The 13,280-nt window shown below is 33.6% G+C and overlaps 1 protein-coding gene across 2 annotated transcripts; it reads right to left on the reverse strand.

The window, feature by feature from the left end:
• Positions 1–232: 232 nt before the first annotated feature.
• LOC107644064 (putative cyclic nucleotide-gated ion channel 20, chloroplastic) lies at positions 233–12,133 on the reverse strand. Of its 2 annotated transcripts, none has more exons than XM_016347850.3 (13): positions 11,774–12,133; positions 10,619–11,130; positions 9,284–9,475; positions 8,992–9,090; positions 8,511–8,648; positions 7,517–7,765; positions 6,920–7,162; positions 6,342–6,487; positions 5,239–5,316; positions 4,750–4,879; positions 4,198–4,444; positions 3,914–4,076; positions 233–580 (listed from the first exon to the last, which is right to left on the reverse strand). In XM_016347850.3, the coding sequence occupies exons 2-13, from the start codon at positions 11,108–11,110 to the stop codon at positions 478–480; spliced, it is 2,280 nt and encodes a 759-aa protein (XP_016203336.1). In that variant the 5' UTR covers positions 11,111–11,130; positions 11,774–12,133; the 3' UTR covers positions 233–477. The 2 variants fall into 2 exon arrangements, with proteins under 2 accessions (XP_016203336.1, XP_020980126.1); XM_021124467.2 differs by having other exon boundaries at positions 10,619–11,123; positions 11,774–12,082.
• Positions 12,134–13,280: the final 1,147 nt, after the last annotated feature.

A 13,280-nucleotide genomic window follows, 5' to 3' on the forward strand; every position in this document is an offset into this window, starting at 1 on the left:
TGTACTTGGTATATTTTTGTGAATGTGATGAATCAAGTTGAAGTCTCTTGCTGCTGTCAACATGTTTTTGCATCCTGGTGAGGCAATTATGTCCTTGTCGCCATTGTTAAGGTGTGCCGAACGAGAGCAGTATTGGAAGCAAACGATAATATGGGTTTTTCAGTTGGTGCGATGTTTCATTACAAAGATTCATGGCCGAGGCAAATGTAATCCGCAAGAACATCTCTATTCCTTTGTCACAAATAACAAGTTTTCTTCACCCAGTTAAAATATATTAGGAACGAATTGGAATAATATAAATCCGCTGTTCCCTTGCACGTGGTTACCTCATGTTATGTTGAAGCATTCATTCATCATTTGAGTGAACAAGAAATATTTTCTACGTGGTAGCTAGCAACACATACTATATTAACCTATGACACAGCTTGGTTATACAAAAAAAAAAAAAAATTGATAAAATAGAACACAATCTACACCCTAATCTAGTTGTGACGCGGCACGGTTTAGTCGTTTCTTCCTGTATCTCCATGCAACCTGAATTCGGCTTGCTGCAAGGGATCTCCAATAAGGCGACTCGTATCTAGAATTTCAAAATTATCAAACAATTTCAGTCATGGATTTAATAAAAGCTTTTACTATCTAAGACTGTTACGATAATAATCTCAAAGATATAGTCATCAATAAATATATAAGACCTCCATACTACTGATATGCTCGTTGGTACCTTAACAACAAATAAACTTAACCGAAACTTTATCCGCAAAAATCTTTCACTAACAAGGATAATTAAGACTAAAAAATAAATAAATAAAATAAAATTTGGTCTACTAAAGAAATATACGTGAGGCATCTGTGAGTAATATATGTTCAACTTCAAGAACACGTGGAATATCATCCGGGTTGAGTTTAGTGAGTCCGTGTTGAACTTTTTCAGAACAAGCTACCTCCCAAAAAATCTCAACATGACATGGGTAACCTTGGTTTCAAAAGTGGATGTGCCTTCAGAGATGAAAGACTACAGGCCAATTAGTATGATTGGAAGTATCTACAAAGTCATATCGAAAATTCTGGCCAAGAGAATGAAGGGAGTTATGAATTGTTTGGTGGGTGAGGTTCAATCAGTGTTTATTCAGGACAGGCAAATCTTGGATGATGCTTTCATTGCATGCGAAACAGTTGCATGGCTGAAAAAAGAAAAGAAAAATGGAGTAATTGTGAAGCTAGGCTTCAAAAAAGCGTATGACACGGTAAGGTGGTCGTTTCTAGATCATATCTTGGAAAAAATGGGGTTTGGAGTAGCTTGGAGAGGATGGATACAAGGACTTCTCAAAACTGCTGCCATGTCGATTATCATCAATGGTTCACCGTCGGATCCTTTTCCTATGAAGAGAGGACTTAGACAAGGTGACCCCATATCACCTTTTCTTTTTATATTAGTGGCTGAAGTGTTGAATCGGATGTTAGAGTTGGCAAAGGAAAAAGGTCTCATCAAGGGATTGGAGGTGGGTAAAGATAAAACACCGCTTTCCCATCTCCAATTCGCTGATGATATTATCCTATTTTGTTCACCGGAAAAGGGAACCTTGAGGAACTACAGGAGAATTCTGGCATGCTTTGGTATCATGTCAGGATTAGTAATCAATTATCAGAAGTCTGTGCTTATTCCAATAAAGATTTCAGACTCTGAAGCAAGATGTCTAGCCTAAGAATTGAAATGTCCTATAAGTTGTTTACCAATGAAGTATTTGGGGATTCCACTAGGGGCTAATCCGAGAAGAGTTGAAACATGGAAACCAGTATTAGATAAAATTGAGAAGAAATTAAGTAAGTGGAAATCAGGCTTATTATCAAGGGCAGGGAGGATAACTATGATAAGAGCGGTGATCAATAACCTACCGCTTTATTATCTGAGTTTGTTCAAACTACCAAAGACGGTGGCGAAAAGGATCATCTCTCTTCAATCAGATTTTTTCTGGGGTTCCAAAGATGGAAGGAAGAAGATGCCAACAATAAAGTGGAGTGACATCCAAAAACCAAAGGAGTTTGGCAGTTTAGGGGTGGGTGATATCACCATCAAGAATGCGGCATTATTGTTCAAATGGTGGTGGAGGTTTGCAAAGGAAAATAAACCACTACGGAAAAAGATAGTTATCTCTTGTAATGATGGACATCTGAATAACCATGTTGTGGAAAGTGGTTTGCCAAAATCGAATGGACCGTGGAGAGATATTGTACAAGTGGTAAATGAAGACAATTTCTTTAAAGAAATAGTAATGAAAGGCTTCAGAATGCGTGTGGGAAATGGGGGTAAAACAAAATTTTGGGAAGATGTCTGGTTGGGCGAATGGTGTCTGAAAAATAAGTTTCCAAGGTTGTATTCTATTTCTTTGCAAAAATCCGAGTTGATCTCAAATTGTGGCTTCTGGGATGGTCTTTGTTGGAGCTGGAACCTTTTATGGAGAAGGCATTTCTTTGAGTGGGAGAGTAAACACTGTGAGGAATTACATACTATTTTACATAATGTTGTTCTTAATGCAGGTACTGAAGATGATACTATTTGGTCTCTTTCTGAGGATGGGTGCTTTTCGGTGAAATCACTGATAAGTACCTCCATGGGAGAAAAGTTGGGGGTGGCAGAATCAAAGCATTTTTTGGCAATATTTGGAGAGGAATGGTACACCTAGAGTGGAGATGATGGGGTGGTTTGCTTTACTAGGTAACTAAATACAAAAGGAAGGCTAGCTAGGATTAATATTATAAGTAGAGATGAATCTAAATGTATTCTGTGTAATGCGGAGGAAGAGGTTGAGGATCACTTGTTTGTGCATTGTAAATTCATTTACAAGTTGTGGTGTTTAGCTTTAATGCTGGGGGGTGTGGTGTGGGTAAGTCCGAGTAGTATTAGAGAGTTTTTTGAAGCTTGGTGTGTGCAAAAGGGTATGGCCATGGGGTTTAGAAAATGGGTTAATCTTTTCTTTGCAATTATATGGGTGACATGGAGGATTAGAAATCGTAGAGTCTTTGAGTTGAAAGAAACGAAGGAAGAGGAGGCATGGGAGGAGATATTGAGTCATTGGAAGGAGTGGGAAAAGATTCAAAGTAAGAAGTTTGGGTGTACAAAAAATCAAGTGAGTCCAACTTTTTCTCTTTGTATAGCACAATCGGCTCATCAATTACATTGGTGGCTATGTGTTGAATTTATTCCAGAAAAACAGAGATATGCAGTAGGTGAATATGTTCATGGTACTAATAACAAGTTGCTGGCCATTGTAAGTGAATTAATATATGCAGGTAACAGGTTAATGGTGGTGGTCCAGGGTGTTGAAATTGTCGTACAATTTGTCATTGAAGAATCACTAGGACAACCTGAGGAACTTGTAATAAGAACTGCAGAGGAAAGTATCATCAAATGGCAAAGGGAGGACACTAGGAGTTTCTGGAGACAAAACTTTGAAAGAAACACGCTAAGGAATTTGCTGCAAGAGGTCAGAAACATCGAGTTTATATGGACAAAGCCCAAGGAATTTTCTTTGATTGAGAATTGGAGACAAATAGCAAAAAATAGTGATGAATTCTGTATGATCTGGTATAACTAGTAATGGTGTGTTGTATAGATTTAGTAGCTATAATTTTACATATATATTTAGTCTTCTAGTGTCTTGATGGTAATGCCAAAGGGACATTATGGAGATTAATGAAATGGTTGTGGTTTGACTAAGGAAAATGTCCCCTTAGGTGATTAAGAATAATAGGTGGTTAGGAGATAATCTTTTTGGAGATTATGTGTTGTTTGTAATTTGTCTGAACAATCTTCCCCTTTGGGTCGAGATTTCTAACAATAATAAAAAAAAAAATCAAAGATTATATGAAGGCAAAAAATGAGATTAAAAAAAAAAAAACAGAAACGAATGACCTTAGAGCTCCTTGAACACGTGGACTCCGCAAGAATCTAGTGAAAATGATCGTTACTTCTTCAAGGTCAGCAGCTCGGAGTGAAAATGCCTCCACGTTTGTTATGCACGTTACTGTCCTGCTGCTCGGCAACCTTTGTCCAGGTAGCCTTACTTTTCTACCATCTGCAAGAGAAACTATATGTATAAACCGTATTGTTTCTTAATTTATAGAGACCAAGATGCTGATTAGTGATTTAAAATATTTAAGAGACATGACTTATCATAGCATCAAAATCTACTATACCTGTGCTAACTGATGAATTCTCTAGATACCATCTCAAGAGTTCTTCACCACAAGCATCCCCTTCGGTTAAGTTAATTTTAGTTCCATCTTCTCCAATGCTCTCCAATTTCCCACGCACAACAAAGACCATCTTCTCCACTAGACCACCTTGATACAAGATATTACTTCCTTTTATGTATATCTTTTGTCTAAGCCTCTCACAAATGGCATCCAAGATGGGCTCATCCATCAAGGCGAAAATTCGAACCTGCAAATAGACCCTCAAGCTCATCATTAAACAAAATTTTCAGGGTTGTTTAATACATGGTTATATTTCATGATGAATATGCAAATCATTAGCCTTTGAAATGGTTTTCACAATCAATGTTTGTCTAATTCCAGCCGGATGTAAGTAGAGAAACCTAAGGTAAAAAAGAATTTTATATTATACATATTAGCTGAGATTGTTAAGTATAACAAGCATCTAAATGACATATTACATTCCACTCAAAATGTAAGAATGTTACACTGGTGAATATAACTAGTCGTATGCCACGAATATTTAATACTTACTTTCGTGATAAATTTGAACAGATGGCGTCTTACGTCTCTTTGGAGATCTTCTGGCATATTCTCTAGAAGAATTTCTTCATTTACCCCTCTTGTTGCAGCCCAATTATATCGTTCAGCTTGTCTTACTCTCCTGCAATACAAGAATATTCTGTGTCACTTACGCATTTTATCAATGACTTCAAGTTGCATGCAATATAAATGAAACATTGGAGGAATAATATTTTCGTAGCATCCAAGCATACATCCTTGTAGAGCCCCACAATTTTACCTCTTTCAAGAACTAAAATAAGTTCTCAGAAGTATAATTTAAAAAATTTTGGTATGCATGATAACTATGGTCATTGTAATAGTGAATTTCTCATGCACATTGTGAAGAAAAGAATTATGGCAAGAGAGGTAGGGATTCATGAGGAATGAATAGAAAAAGCAATTGACAATGTACAGTACTACCGTTGCAAGAATGATTGTCAAAAGAACTACATTTTGTACCTTCTTAGACCTTCTGGTAAGCGACGATGGCTCATCCATTGCTCAACATCACGGCCTCTAAGTTGCATTTCCAATCTCCTGTAAGCAAGATAGAAGAGAATATATCAAGTACAACGCCTAAACATAGTGCACTTCATCACTAATGTTGCAGATGAAAAATCTGACCAAGAAAACAGAAAATGCCTTATAAAGAGTTAACAAATAACTTCAGATAGGGTTTTTAGCCTATGTCAAATTTAAAATAAAATTTTTTTTGGGGGGGGGGGGGGGGGGGGAATTGTCCAAAACGAGATAGTTAATATATATCCGGTTTACTTTCTATGTAAATCATTGCAACCAGTTAGGTGTTACAATATCTTCATAAATTGTTACATCCTTGGCACAATTTATGAACAAACCAAACACCTTTAATACTCATAAATTGACATAGACTAGTGGGTTCTTCAATTTGATCATAAAACCCACTAGGGGAACAACTATATAGAGATAATACATATAGCGATCTTAGTTATTATGAATAAAAAGACAAACCTTAAATCCTGTCACGATTTACACTCTAGAAGGTTTTATGAACAAATTGGAAAACCGAGAAGTCAGCTATTTATGAATAATTAGACATGTTTGGTTTGTTTATAAATCATGGCAGGGTGTAAAAAACCCTAGTTAGATATGTTAATTGTTAACACGAGTGCAGCTATTATTCACCCACCTGTATCATTTCTTAGATACAAAGACAGCATATAATATATATCTTAGAATATCAAAGACTACTAGAGATGATATTGAGGATTGGCTGTGACATTATTTATGACTATTTCATTATTCAGTAGTATTAGGGTATGAATTATAAACAAAAATGGGAATTTGTCTTTTGTATTACACTGCAATATAATAATATTAGTGATTTTCATACATATTATTTCATTATCTTATCTCTGATCTCCCCCTTCACTATCTAAAAGCCACAATCCCAACATCATTCGTAAATTTTCACATGGAGAGTACTGTAAACAGAAGATAAATTTAAGGTAAACAGATGAATATGAGCAATATTGTCATAAAACAACTAAGGGGACTAGGCATGAAAGAAAAAAAAGTTCTACCTTCGCCCAAGGCCTTGAAGAAAATTTTGTATGTTTCCAATAAGAAGTGCGAAAAGCAAGAGTCCTAGCCCTATGATGGCCATTGTGAACAGGACTTCCCACACAAAATAGCTTGGGGTTTGATTACCAGCAAGAGTACTTATTTGCTGTATTAAAGATCACAAAGCAAGTTAAGGAATATCAAATGTGTCTTCACATAGAGCTTTTTTTAAGTTACTACTGATCTAAGTTGCTTGGCATGATATCAGAGCACACGTTCATGAATTGTCACCCCAAAAATTCTTAAATTAAAATTCCAGCACAACATAAACTATGTGCCGAGTATTCCTTCAAACCTAAGGGAACTGGTCATGAGTTTTAGAGAAAGAGATCAAAGATGGAAAAAAGTAATAATATGAAAGACGGGGTTTGATGTATATAAAATAGGATTATTCAATTTTTTTCACCGCAGGAATGTACATCATGTAATTACTAAAATAGGTTAACAAAAAAAAAGCCAAGGTTGAGACAAACCAAAAAAATAATCAAAATGGAAATTTGCACATGAAACTTACTAGTATAGGACATAATTTGCATACCTGGAAACCCCAAAACAGAGCATACACATATTTCTTGACCACATTAGTTTCTGTGGTAAGTCTTACAGCATTGGCATAAATCCCATATTCAAAAACACCAGAACTGGAGTTCAAACAATTAGTGGCATTTTCATTATTATGCCACTCAATTGGTGTGTCGGTAGACAGGCCACAATCAATGTAATTCTTGCATCCAGGAAGAGTAGAATTAGAGCAGGCGTTTCGAAAACATTGATTAACCCTCTGGAACAAGTAAGAGGGAAAAAAGTGTATAAAGTTAGTAATAGAACAATAATTTTCATTTACAGAATCAAATTCTTGATTCTAAATACATTCATGATTTATGATTGAGTGTTCCAAGGTATGAAAAAAACTTTAATAGTTGAATTTCATAATCAACTGTAATAAAATAGAAGAATTAAATATCTGAGCACATCACACACAATTATCATAATGAAAAAGAACTTCATTTTTTCCAATTAAAAGGTAATATTTCTATTATTTTTTCTTTTATGTTATATTCATGATCGATGTCTTGAATCTATATAAGCATTTAATAAAAGAAGAGAGGGGAAGCCTAACAATGTTTTTACTCACTTGTAGGCCAAAGAGGTACCAGCAAGAGCCAACAACATGTCCCGATAGCATAAAAATAAGAAGATTTATAATAAAATTCCCCCATGCCGACTCAAATATGAACCCTGTTGGAGACTGGCCAATTAGCAAAGGCAGAAACCTGAATAGTCTAGGCATGTATTGCGCAAGGATAGCTGCACGCAGAAGATTCTTAGCATAATTTGCCCCTGAGAAACCCAAGTAGGTTGGTATAATGAAATAAAGCATTATCTGCACAATTCACTACGTGTCAGGAGAGGTCTTTGATCGATTATTTCATCATAAACGATAGTTGCTTCTACCAAAAAAAAAAAAAAAAACCGTTTTTCCTTTATCTTCCAATCACATGTTCTCATGCAAATGTTCATGTTCATACTTCATAGACAATTTATTCTTTGTAGTGCCACACAAAGCAGAGTAAAAGTTGTAGTTCACTTTTAAACTTTAAAAATGATAACAGGGTACAAGTAATAGTAGAAATGAGGATATAGTAACAAGAGAACAAACAATATACAGATGTTCCTGAGAGTATTATTCTACAGTAGCATCAAAATATATGAATCTCTAGCCTTTTCATATATTTTGACACACTATAGATTCAAATGATAATCCCAACAAAATGTCAAACTAAGGACCTTGACATTTTCTTTTGATATCGATTATACAACAAAAACAAAGCCTTATCCCACTATGTGAGATCGGCTAGATGGATCAAGCAAAGTCATTGTGTCCTATCATATATCATGTTTACAGTGAAACCGTTTACATACATATTATATAAGACAATAAAAAAATATACCATAACAAGAATACATATAACAAAGATGTGGAGAGAAAACACGAATAAGTATTAAGTTCAAACGGAGACCCGAAATATGAAGCTAAAATGAAAAGAAGAAACCCAGCAAAAAGGATGCAGAAGAGAAGTACCAAAAGCTATGCTTCCATGAGAAATAAATGATGACAAGAAACTTACCTGAGGAAGGGGAATCACAATAAATAAATCAAGCAAAAAATAGCCCCATAGGTAATGTAAAGCAATTTTCTTCGGATGGTCAACTAAATCTCCGGCACCAACCACTGTTGACTCGGGAGAAACATAAGCCAACCTAAACTGCAAACATGCAACTTGGTATAGTTATTTAAGCAAGATGAATGCATTTTAATATTTATCATAACATAAAATTTCAGAGGAACTTTTTATACACATCATATTGCTACAAAATACATACAAGCCATCAATTAAAATTTTATGTAAGCCTTCTTTCAGAGGTAAAGGAGATATTAAGTACTCATATCATAAGAGACATCGTTGTAAGTATATGCAACACAAACATCGTTGGTTAGAAAATTCTGATTGATGAAAGATTTTCTAAACCCGATTATTTATTGCCAGAAAACTCTTCTGAAATATACTTATCAGAATATTTCAAAACAGATCATCAATTAGAAATTACCTGAAGAAGAATGTTCAAGAAATATATGGCATCATTCAAGCTTCTAAACAAAACAAGTGTAGCTGTCATTGGCCAGTTGATAACAATACATTTCAAATCCTGCAGAAAAAAAAATGTAGAGAATAGTTTAAAAATAAAAAGGGGCAGCCCGATGGACAAGCATCCCGTAACACAGGTCCCTGGAGAACAGCCACACCCAAAGGGTGTAAACATTTTACAAATAGTATCAAGAAAAGATTATCAGTGTCAACTAGTGGAATTTTGTAGTTAAATAAAAGGTAAACAATCATACCTCCCGCGCATTCAGTAAGAAGAAAAATAATGGATCTAGAAAAATTGCCACCAAACAAGAAATAGCCAAAGCCTTGTTCCATTGTTGCACAACTTTATTGTGAGGATTCATAACTCCAGGAATATGAGAAGAGAAAAATGAGTAAACTTTTCTAGCGAAACCCTTGGCATCTCCATAGAGAACATTATGGAACTATGAACACAAAATATGATAGAAAAACAACAGAAAGTAAATTTCTTGGTTATTAAAGGTGATGCTAAATTGCTAATAGATGTTCATAAAAGGGAAATGGAAAAGGAAAAGATTACAAGATGATCAAACTACACACAGGCCCTTGTCAAAACGGCCTTTGAAAAGTAAGTATTGAATAAACAAGACCACCAGAAATTGTTAATCGACAACACTTTGTTGCCCCTCAAATTGAGCAATGATAATAACAACAGCAATAGTTGTGTACCTTGAACCCTAAATCCTAAACTTTAATAGAAAAAAAAATGTAATTATGCACCTTGAACACAGCAGCTTTATTAAATCAATTCCATAATGAGAATTAGTCTTACTCTTAAGGTTCAAGAGATTTTGCAAACTATTATTTTTTATGTATTCTGAATTTTCTACAGCATTAAATAGAGTAAACACATGCTAATTTCATATGCTTACCTATAGCTAGGCTAACCTAATCTAGGATATAAGTACACAATCACAGCTGCACAATCCCAGAGTTTGATTACATAATTACAGATGCACAATCACAGAATTAGCAGATTTGAATGAGCAAATATTCTGCTAATATACTGGTAGATATTCTATCAATATTTTGCCAAAATATCCAATCAATTCTGTTGACACTAGTTACTCATGTATCATGATAAACCAAAATCACATATCAAATGAACCTTAGAAGCTAGGCTTGAACTCATGCCTTAGGACACAATTTAAACAGAGTGTTTTTCATAGATGAATCACTTGATTTGATAGAATAAAAATATTTGAATATGATTACATATGATGATATACAAGTTCAGAAACCCATAACTACATAATTGGAAAATAATGCAGATCAATGTGACTGAGATGGAAAAAATATAAAAAAAAAATGCATCAAAGTTATGCAATTATAAACTATTTATACTTGATAAGCACATAATGCACTATAATTTAGCTAATTACCTATAAATTTATTAAGAGTAACAAAAAATCATTGAAATGAACTCAGAACACAGACATGTACGAAAATAAAGATATAGAGCAAAACAAAACATATTGAGATTAAAATATCAATACATGACAATAATTTTGTGGCAAGAAATTAATATATTTAAGAACGAAAGATACCACGGGATCACGTCTATACAAAGTTCTTGAATTTCCTTGTTGGGCAGCCTTAAAGTTAGCAGGGCAAGTAGTACAATAAGGATCGTTACACATTCCCAATTGCCCAGACCTCAGTAAGTGTTCATTCTTCCTATCATTGTTGTTATTCCAATGACTTTCACCTGTGTTGCGGAACCTTTCTGTCCTGCTCTCCCCTACATTGTTTCCTGCCACAACTCTGCTACGCTGTAAAGGATTTCCAGTTCCTTGGGTGGGATAGAGTGGACCACTCATTTGAGGAAAAGGGGTTTTTCTCACAGTACGTAGTGGACCAGTATGCCCCACAAAAGTAGCTTCTCTGTCGGATGATTCCATGGAGACCATGGGAATCGACATTGATGCACTTCGTGTCCTTGTCACAAGCCTCCGGAAATTAGAATCCACATGTTCATCAGATCGCGGCCCACGTGTTTCTAACAGCATTGGCTCCTCATCTTTCTCAAAGCTAGCCATGTTTCCTTGACAACTGTAATCTTTTATCAAGCAAACAACACATTCAATACATATATTTATGAATCATCTCAACTATTTCAAAATGTAACAGTTCAATTCAACTTATATTTGAAAAGAACGGGGCCTTGCCAATTATATATAACCGGAAATACAGAAATAACCAATGCAGCAGGGAAAGCCAAAGACTAACGACTCAGTAACCAAACCAAATCAAAGACTACAAAATTTTCAGTCTTGTCTCCCTGTGTTTAAGTTTCTGTCTCAAACACAAAATCCAAACATAATGCATCATAAGGGAGACCCTGTGTAGAATTGTGTATACATTGGAAAATTTCTTGACGAAGCTTAGAAGAATAGAACTAGACACAATTGACCTAAATTAACAACACAATAACTCGAGTGCATGTAGCATCCAGGCACTAATTTCAAATAAAGAGTAAGCAAACGCATCAATGTCCATCCCAATTCCCACCATCTTTTCTATCTCTACAATTATAGATAGGTGTTTGTGTAGTGTTACGAGTAGCAAAGCGATCAGTTACAACTGAATTACGAATCAGTAGGAGAATTCAAGCATAATTCGTCCACAAATGACCAGAAACAAGAAAATGAAAAAGAAATGCAATGAAAAGAAAGAGAAGCCCGGAAAGAATTTGACCTTACCTGTGGGTGTGGGGAGAGATTTTCAAGTAAAGCTAAAAGCGTGCATTATTGGGAATTGGGAGGTAGCTGATAATGAGAGAAGAAGAAGAGGGAGCCTTCAACATAAAGAGTTAAAACATGAACATGTGTGAGAGAGGGAGACAGTGACACAGTCTTGTCTTCGTGTGCGGTGCGTTAGGAGTGTGAGGGAGAAAGACTTTGACAAAGTCAATGGGAAGACTTGAATGAAAAACAAGTTGTTTGTCAGTGTGCGAATGTGATACTGTTGGTGTGGTGACTTGGTACATTGTTGTCTATTTAATTGACGCTGTCATACTTACGAAGGACGGTCTTTACTCTTTAGATTGGCTTTTGCAGAATAAAGCCCCTTTTCTTTTCTTTTCTGTTTTTCTTTTGTTTCAATAAAGAGGTTTTTTAAATAAATAAATAAACAAAACTAGTGAATACTGATTATCAGGTGCTACAAAGAAATTAAAAATATTTTTTAAAACTGCATCAAAACATAAAAAAAAAAAAACTTTTTCTAAAGAAATATTAAGATTTAACGTTTTTGCTTTCTTATTTCGATTAAAAAATATTTTTTTTAAGTGAAACATATCTTTTAGATCTTTTTAGTATGTTTGGTAAAAAAAATTAGTAAAAATTTATAGACATAGAATTGATGAATAAAGTTGATATTATGACCATTGGTTATTAAGTCAGAATAATGGTTATTAATATCGTCCATTATAAACGGGGTATGTCTAAAATGAGCACAATAATTATGTGCTTATTGGATGCGCCACATTTATATAGACCATTAGATTTAATTAGATAAAAATTAAAGGCTAATATGAAAGAAGAGCATTGATAGACTCTAATAAATACAGAATATCCTAGTACATAAATAAATACTTTAAATAGCAACAAAATCTTTCATTCTTAAATAATTAAATATAAAATATATAAATACAAAAATATGAGTATTTTTTATTCAATAAGATTAATTATTATACAATAAATTTTTATAATATTAAAAAATTATATTAAAATAAAATTTTAAACTGTAACATAAAAATATAAAATAATTAAAATTTTATTTTATATTACTTTACAAATAATTAAATTATTATATTCAAAAATTTATTAATTAACTAATTTTGTTAAAGATACTATTATATAAAATGATTTTTCATCAAAATATTTCGAAAATATAATCTATTTAAAATATTATATATAATACATGAAAATATTAATATTTTTTATTTTTTTAATTTTTTTCTAAAAAAAAAGGATAAAAATAATATAATTCTAAATACATGCCTATCATATTATATATTTACTTATATTAGTAAGACCTAAACTAATCAAACTTACGTAATTAAAAATATAAAACATATAAATACAAAAAAAATAAATATTTATAATAAGATCATTTATTTTTTTATTATTTTTATTATTTTCAAATATTTATATGTGTGTGTGAAAAATTAGTGTAAATGTCATAATATTTCTAAAATATTTTTAT

Source organism: Arachis ipaensis, chromosome B5 (assembly GCF_059453495.1).
Source record: "Arachis ipaensis isolate K30076 ecotype BB chromosome B5, ASM5945349v1, whole genome shotgun sequence".
Classification (NCBI taxonomy): domain Eukaryota; kingdom Viridiplantae; phylum Streptophyta; class Magnoliopsida; order Fabales; family Fabaceae; genus Arachis; species Arachis ipaensis.